The 20,485-nt window shown below is 39.6% G+C and overlaps 1 protein-coding gene across 1 annotated transcript; it reads left to right on the forward strand.

The window, feature by feature from the left end:
- The first annotated feature begins 1,739 nt into the window (after positions 1 to 1,739).
- Positions 1,740 to 19,626, forward strand: ADAL (adenosine deaminase like). The gene is made up of 10 exons (XM_060755754.2): positions 1,740 to 1,968; positions 5,156 to 5,286; positions 5,540 to 5,600; positions 8,199 to 8,286; positions 11,117 to 11,198; positions 12,900 to 13,026; positions 13,136 to 13,216; positions 15,329 to 15,461; positions 17,418 to 17,518; positions 18,035 to 19,626. The coding sequence occupies exons 1-10, from the start codon at positions 1,909 to 1,911 to the stop codon at positions 18,224 to 18,226; spliced, it is 1,056 nt and encodes a 351-aa protein (XP_060611737.2). The 5' UTR covers positions 1,740 to 1,908; the 3' UTR covers positions 18,227 to 19,626.
- Positions 19,627 to 20,485: the final 859 nt, after the last annotated feature.

Genomic DNA, 20,485 nt, shown 5'->3' on the forward strand with positions numbered 1-20,485 from the left:
TCCCATGACCAACAGAAAACACTGGAAGGGTTTGATGGGCATTGACCTTGAGTTTGGGAGTTGTAGTTCACCTATATCCAGAGAGCACTGTAGACTCATGCAATGATGGATCTGGACCAAACTTGTCACAAATACTCAATATACCCAAATGTGAACACTGGTGGAGTCTGGGAAAAATAGACCTTGACATTTGGGAGTTGCTGAGATTTGTAATTCACTACAACCAAAGAACATTCTGAACTCCACCTTTAGAATTGGCTCAAACTTCCCACATGGAATCACCATGACCAACAGAAAATACTGTGTTTTCTGATGGTCTTTAGTGACCCCTCTGACACCCCCCATCAGGGGTCCCGACCCCCAGGTTGAGAAACACTGTTCTAGAACATGGCCATATAGCCCAAAAAAACCTACAAGAACCCAGATTCCGGCCATGAAAGCCTTCGACAATACAGAAAACAAATCTCTCTGCTTGCCATCTAATTGAAGAGACCTAGTAACCTTAAAAAGTTAATGCATTTTTAATTTCCACTGGAGAAATTACACTGCTTAGCCGGTATTGCACCACCTGACATCCGCCGGGAAGTAGCAGCCAATAGTTAAAGGACCAAGGCAGAGACATCTCCAGCTCATCCCCTGTTTGGGTATCAGCCAGCACGTCAACGACTTAAATCCAGACATAGTTTTCTAAGATCTACAGAGACACTCTCTGGAACACCTCAGCAAGCGAGAGTCCAAAAGTGGCAGGCTCAAACCCAGAACCTCAACCAATGGCTTTATTTATTTATTGTGTCATCCGCAACCAGAACATTGTATTACATTTCTAACAGAACAAAACAAACAAACAGATAAAAAAAACACAAATTTTGCAAACTTGGTAGCTGATTAGATGTCCTTTGACCAGTATCTGGCCACTTGGAGTGCCTCTGGGGTTGCCGCAATAAGGTCCTCCATTGTGCATGTGGCAGGGCTCAGGTTGCATTGCAGCAGGAGGTCAGTGGTTTGCTCTTCTCCACACTCGCGTGTCGTGGATTCCTCTCATCCTTCTCTTCTTCAGGCTAAACATGCCCAGCTCCTTTAGCCGCTCCTCATAGGGCTTGTTCTCCAGACCTTTTATCATTTTAGTCGCTCTCCTCTGGACACATTCCAGCTTGTCAATATCTCTCTTGAATTGTGGTGCCCAGAATTGGACACAATATTCCAGATGTGGTCTAACCAAAGCAGAATAGAGCATGGGGAGCATGACTTCCCTAGATCTAGACACTATGCTCCTATTGATGCAGGCCAAAATCCCATTGGCTTTTTTGCCGCCACATCACATTGTTGGCTCATGTTTAACTTGTTGTCCACGAGGACTCCAAGATCTTTTTCACACGTACTGCTCTCGAGCCAGGCCTTGTCCCCCATTCTGTCTCTTTGCATTTCATTTTTTCTGCCAAAGTGGAGTATCTTGCATTTGTCACTGTTGAACTTCATTTTGTTAGTTTTGGCCCATCATCTCTCTAATCTGTCAAGATCGTTTTGAATTCTGCTCCTGTCCTCTGGACTATTGGCTCTCCCTCCCAATTTGGTGTCTCAGACTCAGCCCCCCCGAATCAAACTCACCCCCCCCCCCCAATCAAAATCCTGGCTATGGGCCTGGTCCCTGGGAATCACCCCAGCCAAAAAAGGAACTTTTCTACCTCCCGATTCCTCTGTTTGCCTCCAGGGGGCGCTGAAGGGCAGTTGTGTGCGTCACGGAGGCGCGAATGCGCAATGGAGAAGGGAAGGGGGGACCTTCCTGGAGAGAGCCTGGAGATCTAAGGAAGGGGGGTTTGGGGTTTGGGAGGAGGCTGGCAGATCCCCAAGCCCTTCCCCGAGGCTCTGGTAAAGGGGGTGAAGCTCTCCCGGAGGTACAAGCACCAAGCCATGGAGGCAGAAGAAGAGGAGGGGGCGAGGAGGAGCTTTTTCCAGCGCCTCCCCAAAGTGGTGAGCTTGGCGCTTTTGTTTACAGACTTTTGGAAACCCTGAAAGGCACCAGATCCTGGTCTGATCTTGGAAGCGAGGCAGGGTTAAGATTGGCAATTAGGACCTGTAAGGATCTCTGGTTTATTTATTGATTTATCGTGTCAGGAGCAACCAGACATTTGTATTACATTTTTAACAAAACAAACAAACAGACAAAACACAAAGTGTGCAAATTTGGTAGCTGATTAAATGTCCTTTGACCAGTATCTGGCCCCTTGGAGTGCCTCTGGTGTTACTATAAGAAGGTCCTCCATTGTGCATGTGGCAGGGCACAGATTGCTTTGCAGCAGGTGGTCTGTGGTTTGCTCTTCTCCACACTCGCATGTCAAGGATTCCACTTTGTGGCCCCATTTCTTAAGATTGGCTCTGCATCTCGTGGTGCCAGAGCACAGTCTGTTCAGCGCCTTCCAAGTCGCCCAGTCCTCTGTGTGCCCAGGGGGAGTCTCTCATTTGGTCTCAGCCATTGATTGAGGTTCTGGGTTTGAGCCTGCCACTTTTGGACTCTCACTTGCTGGGGTTGTTCTGTCGCCGCTGGGCCCGTAGTTAGTTGACTCTGAAAATAGGATGTGTAACCTTTGCCCAGAGCCCCCGGTGGCGCAGTGGGTTAAAGCACTGAGCTGCTGAGCTTAGAATCATAGAATCAAAGAGTTGGAAGAGACCTCATGGGCCATCCAGTCTAACCCCATTCTGCCAAGAAGCAGGAATATTGCATTCAAATCACCCCTGACAGATGGCCATCCAGCCTCTGCTTAAAAGCTTCCAAAGAAGGAGCCTCCACCACACTCCGGGGCAGAGAGTTCCACTGCTGAACGGCTCTCACAGTCAGGAAGTTCTTCCTAATGTTCAGATGGAATCTCCTCTCTTGTAGTTTGAAGCCATTGTTCGATCAACAATTGCTTGTTGATCGAAAGGTCGCAGGTTCGATTCCGGGGAGCGGCGTGAGCTTCCGCTGTCAGCCCTAGCTTCTGCCAACCTAGCAGTTCGAAAACATGCAAATGTGAGTAGATCAATAGGTACCGCTCCGGCGGGAAGGTAACGGCGCTCCATGCAGTCATGCCGGCCACATGACCTAGGAGGTGTCTACGGACAACGCTGGCTCTTCGGCTTAGAAATGGAGATGAGCACCACACCCCAGAGTCAGACATGACTGGACTTAATGTCAGGGGACTACCTTTACCTAACCTTTGCCCAGCGGGAAGCCAGGGGCCTAAGGAGAGGTTCTCAGAGGTTTCCACTACAAAAGAATCTTCAGATGGCTAGATAAGTATAACAAAGTCTTTTATTAATGAAATCAAACAGGAACTTCAAGGCTTTCTTGATAAAGTATTGGTTCTCGCAATCTTGTCCACAGGGGACAGGCACTATCTTCTGTAACGTTTTCTTTAAAGGAAAATTCCCCTTTTTAACTTCTCCCAGGCTGACTGAAATCCAACCCCCTCTGGTGTGTGCTCCGCTACCGGGCCGAACTGCTTCTCGGACGCCGAGTGGACCTACCAGCAAGGCACTGGATATTTTTCAGCTGGAGTTAGTCTTTAAGGCTGTTTTCCTGGAAATTCCCACAGCTGTGGGAATGCTTCCCTGGAGTTCTTAGGAGACTCTTAAAGCTGTTCTCCTCTGGATTTCTTTCCTTTCTGTTTCTGTTGGAAATTCTTAAAGCTTGAAGCCTTTGTACAGGGGAAGTTACATCCTATACAAAGGCTAACCTGGCTGAGACTAACTAACAAAATGGCTCACTTCCCTTCCAAAGCCCAAAAGGGGGCGGGACTAGGGAACCTAATGATAATTGACAAGCTATTGACCCAATAACCGCAAAGTAAAGAAAGCCATCTAACTGCAAAGGCATAGAACTTTAAAATACATGCAGCAATCAACAAATAGCAAGATAAGCTGGAGTTCCTGGTGCGGCTGTCCCAGAACAGGGGTGTTCCAGCGAGTGTCTCTGCAGATCTTAGAAAACTATTTCTTGATTTAAGTCGTTGACGTGCTGGCTGATACCCAGACAAGGGATGAGCTGGAGATGTCTCTGCCTTGGTTCTTTCACTATTGGCTGCTACTTCCCGGCGGATGTCAGGTGGTGCGATACCGGCTAAACAGTGTAATTTCTCCAGTGGTGTAGGGCGCAGACACCCCGTGATAATGCGGCATGTCTCATTAAGAGCCACATCCACTGTTTTAGTGTGGTGAGATGTGTTCCACACTGGGCATGCGTACTCAGCAGCAGAGTAGCACAGCGCAAGGGCAGATGTCTTCACTGTGGCTGGTTGTGATCCCCAGGTTGTGCCAGTCAGCTTTTGTATGATATTATTTCTGGCACCCACTTTTTGCTTGATGTTCAGGCAGTGCGTCTTGTAGGTCAGAGCACGGTCCAAAGTGACTCCCAGGTATTTGGGTGCGCTGCAATGCTCCAGTGGGATTCCTTCCCAGGTAATCCTCAGAGCTCGGGATGCTTGTCTGTTCTTGAGAGGAAAAGCACATGTCTGTGTTTTAGATGGATTAGGGATCAGCTGGTTTTCCCTGGAATAGGCAGTAAGGGCAGCTAGAGCTTCGGAGAGCTTCTGTTCAACTATCTCAAAGCTCCCTGCTTGAACGGTGATGGCACGATCATCAGCATAGATGAAACTCTCTGTCCCTTCTGGCAGTGGCTGGTCATTTGTGTAGATGTTGACATGGATGGGGCAAGCACGCTCCCCTGGGGCAGGCCGTTCTTCTGTTTCCGCCATCTGCTTCTCTGGCCCTGGACTCAACAAAAAAGCTCCTGTTTTGTAGCAGGTTTCCTTCTCAGGTGAAGTTTATTATTATTGGAGTGTTGTGTGGTTTCTGGGCTGCATGGCTGTGTTCTGCAGCCTGGAAACCAGACAACACCCCAGTGATTCTGGCCATGAAAGCCTTCAACAAGAATCATCTGAGCAACGGTGTTGTGCCTCTGCTTGTAGTCTGTCTGCGCGATCTTCTTGCAGCAGCTGAGGATGGGATCTATTGTTTCATCTGCTTCCTTGCAGAGTCTACATTTGGGATGTGTCATCGACTTTTCAATTCTGGCATTGGTTCTAATGGCTTGTTCTTGGGCTATTATTATTATTATTATTTGGGTAGAGAGAACAGGAAGCAATGCGTGCAACACCAGGAAGATTTTATTTTTCTTGTTTAGGAGCTCCATGCACATTTGAACGGCTCCATCAGTTCCGACACCATGAAGAAACTGCTGGCCTCCAAACCAGAACTTCAGTTGAGTGATGGAATGACAACAATTGACAAGGGGAAGAAGCGAAGTCTGGAAGAGTAAGTGCGGCTGAGTTTATGGAGTGTAAAATCCATGGCACAAAAGAAAACCATACCAGAATTTATTAGGAAGGAACAGTAATCTGTAATCTGCATCCAGCCAAAAATCAGGAGAAGCATGAAAGAATCGTTGAGTCCATTCCAAAAGCTAATATTATGGGAACATGTTGCTATTCTGGATTTTGGAATTCCGATAAAGAATCTTTTGTACTTTTATGTGATTCTTTTTCTTTTTAACCATTTGTCGATGCAGATGTTTTCAGATGTTTCAGATGATCCATCGGATTACCAATCGGACTGAAGACATATTAATGGTAGGCAAATTCAAGGTTCTTTTTGTTGAGATTCAAGCCTACACTGCCCAAGTCCCCGGACCTCAATGAGGAACAGTGTAGTCAGCTTAGAATAGGCAGAGGGTTTCCCTTCCTCCATGTCTCCTGCATGCCAGTCTATATAAATAAAAATGTAATGTTAGTTCGTGCTACCATCAGAACTCAAAAACCACTGGGGGAATTGACACCAAATTTGGACACAAGACACCTAACACTCCAATTTATGTCCTCCACTCAAAAACATTTATTTTTGTCATTTGGGAGATGCAGTTGTTCGGATTTATAGTTCACCTACACTCAAAGAACATTCTGAACTCCACCAATGATGGAATTGGGCCAAACGTAGCACACAGGGCTCCCATGACCAACAGAAAAAACTGGAAAGGTTTAGTGGACATTGACCTTGAGTTTGGGAATTATAGTTCACCCACATCCAGAGAGCACTGTGGACTTAAACAATGATGGATCTGGACCAAACTTGGCACGAATATTCCATATGCCCAAATATGAACACAGATGGAGCTTAAGGGAAATAGACCTTGACATTTGGGAGTTGTAGTTGCTGGGATTTATAGTTCACCTACAATCAAAGAGCATTCTGAACTCCAGCAGTGATGGAATTCAACCAAACATGGCATACAGGACTTCCATGACCAACAGAACATACTGGAAGGGTTTGGTGGGCATTGACCTTGAGTTTGGGAGTTGTAGTTCACCTACATCCAGAGAGCACTGTGGACTCACACAATTATGGATCTGGACCAAACTTGACACAAACATTCCATATGCCTAAATATGAACACAGATGGAGTTTGGAGGAAATAGACCTTGACATTTGGGATTTGTAGTTCCTGGGATTTATAGTTCACTACAATTAAAGAGCATTCTGAAACCCACAAACGACAGAAATGGGGCAAACTTCCCACACAGAACCCCCATGGCCAACAGAAAATACTTAAGGCCATCCAATCCAACTCTCTTCACCAGGGCAAGAAAATGTCATCAGAGCCTTCCTGACAAAGAGCCATCCAGTCATAAATATAGATAGATAGATATGATTCACACACAGAGAGATATAGTATCATAGATTTGAAAGGGACCCCTGAAGAAGGACTATGATATGTTGCATATTCCAGAGGAGGCAAACCAGACACTTTCCACATCAGCACTGACAAAGAAACAGCAAGAAATACTGTTTACTCACAAGCAGAAAGGAATTACATATATTAGAAACCAACACTTTCTCATTACTTTATTTTCCAGATCAACAGACTGGGCCACAGCAATGTGTGGCAGGGGACAGCTAGTTGGAAATATATCTGTTTTCTCTTTTTTTCTGCTCTCATTCTGATCGGTTGTGTAAAACGGATACTTTTCTACTGCAAGCCTTTACTTCAGCTTTTTCCTCTGAGTGTGTGCTGTGTGCTTTGAGATCTCTCTCTGGTTGTGTGTCAGGAGAGCTGTAGTGACTGCTGTTTTTTCCTCTCTTGAAACCTTAGACGAGATGGGTGTGAGAGTAGCTCAGACCCAGTTATTTACTATTAAGAAATGCAGTTATTAGTGTATTAGTGTATTAGTGTAAATAAACCTTTTGTTGTCGAAGGCTTTCATGGCTGGAATCACTGGGTCGTTGCGTGTTTTTCGAGCTGTATGGCCATGTTTCAGGAGAGAATGCTTCTGCATCACAGGCGCGCTTGGTGGGGACGAGAGACAGGGCCTTCTCAGTGGTGGCCCCTCGGTTGTGGAACGCTCTGCCTGCAGATAGCAGATCGGTCCCCTCCCTGCTGGCATTTCAGAGGAAAGTGAAGACCTGGCTGTTCGAACAAGTATTTGGTTAAACAGTGTAATTGAACATAGGAATACGGAATAATGGATGATGAGACTGGATTCTGATTTTACTGTTGAGGCGCTAATGATTGTTATACGGATGTTTAACTATTTATGTTACAATTGTTTTTAATTGCCCTATACTTGTCTCGTGATGTCTTGTATTGATGTTGTTCACCGCTTTGAGTCGCCTGAGGGCTGAGAAAAGCGGTATATAAATAAAGTAAAGTAAATAAATAAATAAGAATACAATAAAAACAATTAATATAATATAAAATATGATAAAATCAATAACAACATGTGGCAACATTGTCCAATTACATTCGTCCAGTCAGTCCATTTTCCTATGTCCATTACACTGTATTTGCAAACATTTGCTTGAAAGGCCAAGTCTTAACTTTCTTCCGAAATGTTAAAAGGGAGGGGGGCGATTTAATATCCCTAGGGAGGGCATTCCATAGCCGAGGGGGCACCACTGAGAAGGTCCTGTCTCTCGTTCCCGTCAGCCGTGCTTGTGACGAAGGCCGGATCGAGAGCAGGGATCTTAAATTCCTAGGTGAGACGTAGAAGGAGATACGTTCGGACAGATACGCTGGGCCGGAACCATATATCCGAGCAGAGGATGTTCCATTGCGTGGTAGAATGAAACAGGAAATAACACTTTCAAACCAGGAACATTTTTTTTCCAAATTTTGTTACGTAGTGCAATTGTAAATTCCTGTTTTCCATGACACATTTCTATGGTCATTTTAGGTAACCAAAGAAGTTATCCAGGAATTTGCTACTGATGGGGTCAAGTATCTGGAGCTCCGGAGCACACCCCGAGACGAACCTGCCACAGGTGACTACGCGTTTTCTGTCTTTCATTTTATAGTTTCGTGCTGTCTCCCACTTAGACACACACTCACCTTCCCAATTTTTCATCTTCCATGAAGCACTCTTCCCCTTTTTCAAAAATGCAAAAATGCAGGAGGTTTAGCAAAATGCAGGAGGTTGCAAGTTCAAAGCCCCAGGTCGGCGTGAGTGGCCGACCATCAGCCCTGCTCACTGTTTACCTAAGCAGTTCGCAAACTGTAATTAGAGAAATTAAAAAAGCGGGGGAGGTGTTTTACAATGTCATAAAGAAAAAGAAGATCAGAAAATGCTGGAATGAGGAAGTCCTGACAGCTCTTTGTCATAGAGGATGGAGTGACGGCACTCCCTGTGGACTTGAGCCCAACCGTCCATGGCATCGAAACAACACCTCTTTCTGTGTTGTCTGTCTGTGTACTGTCTATACAAAATGGCATTGAATGTTTGCCGTGTATGTGTACTTGTGATCCGCCCTGAGCCCCCTTCGGGGTATATAAATATAAATAAGGTGTTGTTATTATTATTATTATTATTATTATTATTTCACTGACACAAAACCACAGTATGTCACAGCAAACGAGATCTATATGCTGGATTTCGTATCACAAAATCATCATCATTATTATTATTATTATTATTATTATTATTATTATTTTACTGACACAAAACCACAGTGTGTCACAGCAAACAAGATCTCTGTGCTGGATTTCGTATCACAAAATCATCATTATTATTATTATTATTATTATTCTGACACAAAACCACAGTATGTCACAGCAAACGAGATCTCTATGCTGGATTTCGTATCACAAAATCATTATTATTATTATTATTATTATTATTCTGACACAAAAGCACAGTATGTTACAGCAAACAAGATCTATATGCTGGATTTCGTATCACAAAATCATTACCATTATTATTATTATTATTATTATTATTATTATTATTATTATTTCACTGACACAAAACCACAGTATGTCACAGCAAACAAGATCTATATACTGGATTTCATATCACAAAATAATAATAATAATAATAATAATAATAATAATAATCATTATTATACTGACACAAAAGCACAGTATGTCACAGCAAACAAGATCTATATGCTGGATTTCATATCACAAAATAATAATAATAATAATAATAATAATAATAATCATTATTATACTGACACAAAAGCACAGTATGTCACAGCAAACAAGATCTATATGCTGGATTTCATATCACAAAATAATAATAATAATAATAATAATAATAATAATCATTATTATACTGACACAAAAGCACAGTATGTCACAGCAAACAAGATCTATATGCTGGATTTCATATCACAAAATAATAATAATAATAATAATAATCATTATTATACTGACACAAAAGCACAGTATGTCACAGCAAACAAGATCTATATGCTGGATTTCATATCACAAAATAATAATAATAATAATAATAATAATAATAATAATCATTATTATACTGACACAAAAGCACAGTATGTCACAGCAAACAAGATCTATATGCTGGATTTCATATCACAAAATAATAATAATAATAATAATAATAATAATAATAATCATTATTATACTGACACAAAAGCACAGTATGTCACAGCAAACGAGATCTATATGCTGGATTTCATATCACAAAATAATAATAATAATAATAATAATCATTATTATACTGACACAAAAGCACAGTATGTCACAGCAAACAAGATCTATATGCTGGATTTCATATCACAAAATAATAATAATAATAATAATAATAATCATTATTATACTGACACAAAAGCACAGTATGTCACAGCAAACAAGATCTATATGCTGGATTTCATATCACAAAATAATAATAATAATAATAATAATAATAATCATTATTATACTGACACAAAAGCACAGTATGTCACAGCAAACGAGATCTATATGCTGGATTTCATATCACAAAATAATAATAATAATAATAATAATAATAATAATAATAATCATTATTATACTGACACAAAAGCACAGTATGTCACAGCAAACAAGATCTATATGCTGGATTTCATATCACAAAATAATAATAATAATAATAATAATAATAATAATAATAATCATTATTATACTGACACAAAAGCACAGTATGTCACAGCAAACGAGATCTATATGCTGGATTTCATATCACAAAATAATAATAATAATAATAATAATAATAATCATTATTATACTGACACAAAAGCACAGTATGTCACAGCAAACAAGATCTATATGCTGGATTTCATATCACAAAATAATAATAATAATAATAATAATAATAATCATTATTATACTGACACAAAAGCACAGTATGTCACAGCAAACGAGATCTATATGCTGGATTTCATATCACAAAATAATAATAATAATAATAATAATAATAATAATCATTATTATACTGACACAAAAGCACAGTATGTCACAGCAAACGAGATCTATATGCTGGATTTCATATCACAAAATAATAATAATAATAATAATAATAATAATTATTATTATTATTATTCTGACACAAAACCACAGTATGTCACAGCAAACGAGATCTATATGCTGGATTTCGTATCACAAAATCACAAGTCGAACACTTCCCAAGCGTCAAGGACTCTGTGATGTATTTTCAAATGATGTGTGCAGATCCAAGTAAGGTGGCCTTTTGCAGTTGACAGATTGTGATTTTGTCAATGTTTATGGTTTCCAAATGCCGGCTGCGAATCTTTTGGCACGGCTCCCAATAATAATAATAGTAATAATAATAATAACAACAACAACAACAACAACAACAACACTCTGTTTCCTTAGGAATGACTAAAAGATCATACATAGAAGCTGTCCTCGAAGGCATAAGGCAATGCAAAGAAGATGAGCTAGATATTGATGTCAGGTAGGTGAGAAAACTGCGGCCGGCATAGATACCTATATAGTAGACTTGTTTGATTTTTAAAAAATGGTTCAAAACTCGTTTCGGATGTAGCCCCGCTGGTGGTTCGATTCTAAAGTCAATTCCGATTTTCACTGAAAATAAATGTTCAAAACTTTTCGAAACTTCAGAGACTTCCGAATCCTTTTGTTAATGGTTTGAAAGTGTTCTTTCCTGTTTCATTGGGTGGTCTTTACTTTAAAAGTAGTTGTTTTACTCCAGAAGCGGGGAAAAGCAAGTATTTTTTTTCCTGTATTGTCGAAGGCTTTCATGGCTGGAATCACTAGGTTCTTGTGGGTTTTTTTGGGCTATAGGGCCATGTTCTAGAGGCATTTCTCCTGACGTTTCTCCTGCATCTCTGGCAAGCATCCTCAGAGGTAGTGAGGTCTGTTGGAATTAGGACAATGGGTTTATATACCTGTGGAATGGCTGGGGTGGGGCAAGGAGCTCTTCCCTGCTGCAGTTAGGTGTGAATGTTTAGCTGATCACCTTCATTAGCATTTGAAGGCCTGCCTGAGCCTGGGAAAATCTGTTGCTGGGAGGTGTTTATCTGTGTCTGGGTTTTTCCTCTCTGTTGTTTAGCTGTTATAATTTTAGAGTTTTTTAATACTGGTAGCCAGATTTTGTTCATTTCCATGGTCTCTTCCTTTCTGTTGACATTGTCCACATGCTTGTGGATTTCAATGGCTTCTCTGTGTAGTCTGACATGGTGGTTGTTGGTGTGGTCCAGCATTTCTGTGTTCTCAAATAATATGCTGTGTCCAGGCTGGTTCATCAGGTGCTCTGCTGTGGCTGACTTCTCTGGTTGAAGTAGTCTTCAGTGCCTTTCATGTTCCTTGATGCGTGTCTGGGCAATGCTGCGTTTGGTGGTCCCTATGTAGACTTGTCTACAGCTGCATGGTACACGGTAGACTCCTGCAGAGGTGAGAGGATCCCTCTTGTCCTTTGCTGAACGTAGCATTTGTTGGATTTTCTTGGTGGGTTTGTAGAGAGGAAAAAACCAGGCACAGATTAACACCTCCCAGCAACAGATTTTCCCAGGCTCAGGCAGGCCTTCAAATGCTAATGAAGGTGATCAGCTAAACATTCACACCTAACTGCAGCAGGGAAGAGCTCCTTGCCCCACCCCAGCCATTCCACAGGTATATAAACCCATTGTCCTACTTCCAACATACCTCACTACCTCTGAGGATGCTTGCCATAGATGCAGGCGAAACGTCAGGAGAAATGCCTCTAGAACATGGCCATATAGCCCAGAAAAACCCACAAGAACCTATTTTTTTTCCTTCTCTGGTTTAAAACTGGCTTCTCTGGCTTGAGCAAGGCCAGGGACCAGAAGCAGGAGAAAGCAAGTGGAGTAAATTCTTTTCTTCTCTGGTTTAAAACTGGCTTCTCTGGCTTGAGCGAGGCCAGGGACCAGAAGTGGGGAAAACTGAGTGATTTCTGACTCACTTCATGAGTCGTAACAAAAATGGAGGAAAATGCTTCGGAAGGCAAAGGGACTTCCAGTTTTCTTAAAAACGTCAAAATGGCTTCAAAAAGGTAATTTTTCCAAATTTATTCCGAATTACTAACTTTCCGATGGTACCACAATTCAGTGACAAAGTATTTGTTCTGTTCGTAGATTTCCCTAATGCAGACTTGCAAATTTCCCTTACATTCTAGATTTCTAGTGTCTGTGGACAGAAGAACGGGACCGACAGTTGCTAAAGAAATAGTGAAACTGGCCCAAGACTTTCTCCTTTCCTCCGATGGACTGGTTTTGGGGCTTGATCTCAGCGGAAATCCTAATGTAAGGTTTCGTCAAAACTAAATGGTAACCCTTCAACCCATCAGGGTATTTTAGGAGTTCCTTTTTCAACTGCATTTCTTGACTATTTCGATTTTGTGTCCCCTTCCAGGCAGGACATGGCCGGGACTTTTTGGAGCCTCTGTTAGAAGCCAGAAAAGCTGGCCTGAAGTTGGCATTGCACCTTTCGGAGGTAATGCAAGCCTGGGCTTTGTTTTTATATAGGCAGGACATTTATTATATATTTATTGTATAGATTTTAATGCATTTCCCTTGTGTTGCTGTTTGCCGCCTTGAGAAAGGTGTGATCCATAGAATTAAAAAGGTAAAGTTTGTTTGTGGGATTAACGTAACTCAAAAACCACTGGAAGAATTGATACGAAATTTGGACACAATACGCCTAACAGTCCAACGAGTGTCCAGAACCCTTAAACACACATGCACGCACACACACACACACAAAGCCCCCCAAATACAACATATATACATACACATACACTCATATGCATATGCACATGCACACATTCATACACACACACACACACACACGTGTCTGTATATATATATATATATATATATATATATATATATATATGCACAAACACACACAAAGATACACATATACACACATACATATACATACACACATGCACATGTATATGCACACATACATATTTACATATACACATTCACACATATACATATCCACATACATACATATATACACACAGATATGCATATAGTCAAGCACACACATATACACAATATGCATGTACACATATAAACACACAAATACACACACACATATATACACACACTTTTATATGCACCCATATATATATATACATATATACATGTACACCTGCACATATACATATACACATGCAGACACATATACATATCCACATGCATACATATATACACACAGATATGCATATAGACAAGCACACACATATACACAATATGCATGTACACATATAAACACACAAATAGACACAAACATATATATATACACACACACTTATATACACCCTATATATATACACTATATATATACACACATATATACATATACACATATGTACATATACATGCACACAATATATATACATATACACATGCACACACATATACATATCCACATGCATACCTATATACACACAGATATGCATATAGACAAGCACACACATATACACAATATGCACGTACACATATAAACACACAAATACACACACACATATATACACACACACTTATATACACCCATATATATATATATACACACACATACATATATACATATACACATGCACACACATATACATATTCACATGCATACATATATACACACAGATATGCATATAGACAAGCACACACATATACACATTATGCACGTACACATATAAGCACACAAACACACACACACATATATATACACACACTTATATACACCCATATATATATATATACACACACATACATATATACATATACACATGCACACACATATACATATTCACATGCATACATATATACACACAGATATGCATATAGACAAGCACACACATATACACATTATGCACGTACACATATAAGCACACAAACACACACACACATATATATACACACACTTATATACACCCATATATATATATATATACACACACACACATGCACATATACATATACATATACACAGATATGCATATAGACAAGGACACACATATACACAATATGCATGTACACATATAAACATGTACACATATAAACACACAAATACACAAATTTATACACACATATATATATATACACCCACATATATATACACACATATACGTAGACTGGGCCACAGCAATGCGTGGCAGGGACGGCTAGTAATAAAATAAAATATAAATTAAGGCAAGTGTAAATCGTATAAACCAAGAATCTAAGAGAGGTGAACACGTTACACACATGTCTATTAAGTACTATTAAACAAGATTTATTGACTTCCTCTGAGGCTGAGAGAGAATGACTTTCCAAGCTCACCGAATGGGTTTCCAAGTTTGTGGATTCGAACCCAGATTCTCCAGACTTGTTTACACCATGATACTACACTTGTAACATAGCATGAATAGTGGAACCATGGTGTTCTCCTTCTCTGGTGGTTTTTAAACAGAGGCTGGATGGCCATCTGTCGGGAGGGCTTTGATTGTGCCTTTCTGCATGGAATTGGACTGGAAGGCCCTCGGGGTTTCCCCTGACTGTCATTTCCAAGCTCTGGTGAGAGATAATGCCTTACTGAGTGTGTCTGACTTGCTTTTAGATCCCAAACCAAGAAGAGGAGACCAGGCTTCTCCTGGGACTCCCGCCTGACAGAATCGGGCATGGGACGTTCCTCCATTCCCCGTCATCCCCGGATCTCACGGAGATCGTCAGGAAAAACCACATCCCCCTTGGTAAGAACAGGCATTGAAAGGCTGAATGCAAAAATTGGCGTCCTTTTGATGCACTTCTTCTCCGGTATTGTGACCTGAGATGAGAGATGAGAGTAAACAAAGAGCAACTCTCAAAAAAACAAAAACAAAAACAGGGGAATTCCAGACAAGAAACAATCAGGGACAGCTAATCACCTCCCAACAAAGGATTCCCCCAGGCAGGAATCTGCAAGGCTATTCCAATGCTAAACAAAATGATTAATTGCAACATTCACACTTGCCTCCAACAGACAAGAGTTCTTTCTCCCACCCTGGACCTTTCATAGATCTATCAACCCCATTTTCCTACAAGGGTTGAATGATAAGTAATGCCTCCACCTTCGTAACTCCTCAACAGATGGCAGTACTGATATGCAGCAGGAACTGGCTTGTTCAGTAGGCTCTCCTCTACAGTTCCATTTTGGCGGGAAGCCTTAGCATTGAACGGTTATGTTGTTAAAGTCCGAAATATGGAACCCCGCGCAGACGGTCGGTCAATGCGACTTAAGCAACGTGCAGTCATGGAATTCTTGACAGCAGAAGGTGTCACCCCAAAGGAGATTCATCAGAGAATGCAAGCTGTTTATACCTCTGAGGATGCCTGCCATAGATGTGGGTGGAACGTCAGGAGAGAATGCTTCTGGAACATGGCCAGACAGCCCGGATAACTCACGGCAACCCAGAACCCTTGTTTGTTTAAAGAAAGTGTGGACGTTGCAATAAGCAAGCTTTTATTAACATTTGAATAGCCAAGAAGTCAATCAGTGAGGGTATCTGCATTGAGGTAGCCTGGCCTTTGTTGCCTGGAGGCACCCTCTGTTTGGGAGGTGTTAATTAGCTCTTGATTGCTTGATGTCTGGAGTTCTCCTGTGGTGTTCATTATTTACTATCCTCCCTCCTAGGATTTATGGACAAAATCCGGTGACTAGTATTAAAAATACACCAGAATGAAGACAGTAAATAATGGACACCACCGAAAAACAGGAGAACCCCAGACAACAAGCAGTCAAGGGGTCAGTGAACACCTTCCAGACAAAGACCAGGCCACCTCAATGCAAACTTCTAATGCTAATTCAAACTTGGTAATTGCAACATCCACACTCCACTTGCCTCGCCTCCAATAGGACCTCTGAATATGCCATTAGCCACAAATGCAGGCAAAACGTCAGGAGAGAATGCTGCTGGAACATGGCCAAACAGTCCAAAAACCTCACAGCAACCTAATGAATCTGGCTATGAAAGCCTTCAACAATATTATAATAATATGATATTATGATAGTTATATTAATTATTAATAATTAATATAATTAATTGTTATATTATTATAATTATATATTAATATATTGTATATTATAATAATATATTGTATGTATTGCTACTGCTGCAACTTATGTAATGTTCTCATCCCGTAATATTTTCTATTTTCTGCCTTATAGTTATATTAGTAATTAATATAATTAATTAATTGTTATATTATTATAATTAAATATTATTATAATATATTATATATATTGCTACTGCTGCGACTTATGTAATGTTCTCGTCCCATAATATTTTCTCTTTTCTGCCTTATATTAATAATTAATAATTAATATAATTAATTGCTATATTATAATATGTAATAATATATAATAATATATAATAACATATTATATATTATATTATATTATATTATATTATATATTATATGCTACTGCTGCGACTTATGTAATGTTCTCGTCCCATAATATTTTCTCTTTTCTGCCTTATATTAATAATTAATAATTAATATAATTAATTGCTATATTATAATATGTAATAATATATAATAATATATAATAACATATTATATTATATTATATTATATTATATTATATTATATTATATATTATATGCTACTGCTGCGACTTGTGTAATGTTCTCTCCCTGTAATATTTTCTATATTACAATTTCTTTCAGAATTGTGCCTGACGTCAAACCTCAAAGCAGAGACTGTGCCTTCAAGCGACCAGCACCATTTTAGCTTTTGGTACAACATGGGGCATCCTCTGGTGCTTTGTGTAAGCTGGTTTGTTTTAATGGAATAAATGGGCTGGAGAAGGGCAGAATATCTTTTTGGAAAATCATTGTCCGTTTTCAGATTGACCACTACTTCTTAAGATGCATCTACACTGCAAATGTGGGTAGATCAATAGGTACCGCTCCGGCGGGAAGGTAACGGTGCTCCATACAGTCATGCCGGCCACATGACCTTGGAGGTGTCTATGGATAATGCCGGCTCTTCGGCTTAGAAATGGAGATGAGCACCACACCCTAGAGTCAAACATGACTGGACTTAATGTCAGGGGACAACCCTTACCTTCCCTTATACAAAATATTATATTACATTATATTATATTATTAACATAGCATTAAGTATTCAAAGGGATGGGCAAAGTGATACAAGTCTTTCAGATCTTTCCTGTGGCCATTTAGTGTTGGCACCAGATATCATTTCCGGTTTATTGCCAGTAGGTATTCCATAAATGTGCATGTTTTTCAGCTATATAAAGAATTAATATTGTTTTCTTTGTCAGACGGATGATAAAGGCGTCTTTGCAACTGACTTGTCTCAGGAGTATCAGCTGGTGGCGGATACATTTCATCTCTCCCAAGGACAGATCTGGGACATCTCCTATCGTGCCATCGACCACATTTTTGCATCCAGCCAGACGAAGATGCATCTCAAAGAACGGTGGCAAGAACTGAAACCATCTCTACTTAAATAGCAGACACTGAATATCAACATGTGACTTACGTAGAGAAAAGTTGGGCAAAATAAAGTGTATGGATTGTATGCCCCAATCCTCAATATATATGTTAAGGAAATATTTACAAGGCTCCTTACATTAAGCAGGAAGTCAACACAAAGCTCCTTATGGTTAACACCAATTAAGGAGAGTCAACATCTGCCCGGAAGCCAGGATCTTTCAGTCTGGAAAAACATCTATCATTCATTTAAAACTTTGGAACAACATCAGGAATAAATATTGCTATATAAGAGACCTTCTTACAATCCAAAATTGTGGCAGAACAGAGGAGTCTGGCCCACCAATCCTCAATATATATGTGTGCGTCTGTGTCAAAAATATATGCTGTGTGGTTTGAATGGAATTATATGAAAGTTGTATGAATGGGACCTAATTGGGTTGAAGACACAATTCTAAAAAGATGAGGCCTGGAAAACTACAAGAAGGAGGTGAAGAATTCATGGAGTGTAATTAAAAGTTGCTGATGAGAACTGTGATAATGATTAACTGTTGAACTTTTGGGGTAAAACTAAGTTTTTACATTATCAGAGCCAATGGCTCTTTAAGTTAAGGAACATGTTTACAAGGTTCCTTACATTAAGCAGGAAGTCAACTACAAGACAGAGGTGAAGAATTCATGGAGTGTAATTAAAGGTTGCTGATGAGAACTGTGATAATGATTAACTGTTGAACTTTTGGGGAAAAATGTTTTTACATTACCAGAAACAGTGGCTCTTTAAGTTAAGGAAATGTTTACAAGGTTCCTTACATTAAGCAGGAAGTCAACTACAAGATGGAGGTGAAGAATTCATGGAATGTAATTAAAAGTTGCTGATGAGAACTGTGATAATGATTAACTGTTTAATTTTTTGGGGAAAACTAAGTTTTTACATTATCAGAGACAATGGTTCTTTAAGTTAAGGAAAATGTTTACAAGGTTCCTTACATTAAGCAGGAAGTCAACTACAAGACGGAGATGAATAATTCATGGAGTGTAATTAAAAGTTGCTGATGAGAACTGTGATAATGATTAACTGTTGAATTTTTGGGGGGAAACTACATATTTACATTGAGAGACAATGGCTCTTTAAGTTAAGGAAAATGTTTACAAGGTTCCTTACATTATGCAGGAAGTCAACTACAAGGTGGAGGTGAAGAATTCATGGAGTGTAATTAAAAGTTGCTGATGAGAACTGTGATAATGATTAACTGTTGAACCTTTGGGGGAAAACTACGTTTTTACATTATCAGAGACAACGGTTCTTTAAGTTAAGGAAAATGTTTACAAGGTTCCTTACATTATGCAGGAAGTCAAGTACAAGGTGGAGGTGAAGAATTCATGGAGTGTAATTAAAAGTTGCTGATGAGAACTGTGATAATGATTAACTGTTGAATTTTTTTGGGGAAACTACATATTTACATTATGAGAGACAATGGCTCTTTAAGTTAAGGAAAATGTTTACAAGGTTCCTTACATTAAGCAGGAAGTCAACTACAAGACGGAGGTGAATAATTCATGAAGTGTAATTAAAAGTTGCTGATGAGTACTGTGATAATGATTAACTGTTGAACTTTTGGGGAAAAAATCTTTTTACATTATCAGAGACAATGGCTCTTTAAGTTAAGAAAAATGTTTACAAGGTTCCTTACATTAAGCAGGAAGTCAACTACAAGACGGAGGTGAATAATTCATGGAGTGTAATTAAAAGTTGCTGATGAGAACTGTCATAATGATTAACTGTTGAACTTTTGGGGGAAAACTAAGTTTTTACATTATCAGAGACAATGGCTCTTTAAGTTAAGGAAATGTTTACAAGGATCCTTACATTATGCAGGAAGTCAACTACAAGGTGGAGGTGAAGAATTCATGGAGTGTAATTAAAAGATGCTGATGAGAACTGTGATAATGATTAACTGTTGAATTTTTTTGGGGAAACTACATATTTACATTATGAGAGACAATGGCTCTTTAAGTTAAGGAAAATGTTTACAAGGTTCCTTACATTAAGCAGGAAGTCAACTACAAGACGGAGGTGAATAATTCATGGAGTGTAATTAAAAGATGCTGATGAGAACTGTGATAATGATTAACTGTTGAACTTTGGGGGGAAAACTAAGTTTTTACATTATTAAAGACAATGCCTCTTTAAGTTAAGGAAAAAGTTTACAAGGTTCCTTACATTAAGCAGGAAGTCAACTACAAGACGGAGGTGAAGAATTCATGGAGTGTAATTAAAA

The sequence above is a fragment of the Anolis sagrei genome, chromosome 9 (assembly GCF_037176765.1).
Source record: "Anolis sagrei isolate rAnoSag1 chromosome 9, rAnoSag1.mat, whole genome shotgun sequence".
NCBI classification, from domain to species: Eukaryota; Metazoa; Chordata; class Lepidosauria; order Squamata; family Dactyloidae; genus Anolis; species Anolis sagrei.

Bases quoted from the DNA above. Each gene is read 5' to 3' on its own strand.
- ADAL (XM_060755754.2), top strand. From the start codon at position 1,909: ATGGAGGCAGAAGAAGAGGAGGGGGCGAGGAGGAGCTTTTTCCAGCGC. The intron at 11,199-12,899 runs GTAGGTGAGAAA...CTTACATTCTAG, and splicing joins GAGCTAGATATTGATGTCAG to ATTTCTAGTGTCTGTGGACA. The intron at 13,217-15,328 runs GTAATGCAAGCC...ACTTGCTTTTAG, and splicing joins TGGCATTGCACCTTTCGGAG to ATCCCAAACCAAGAAGAGGA.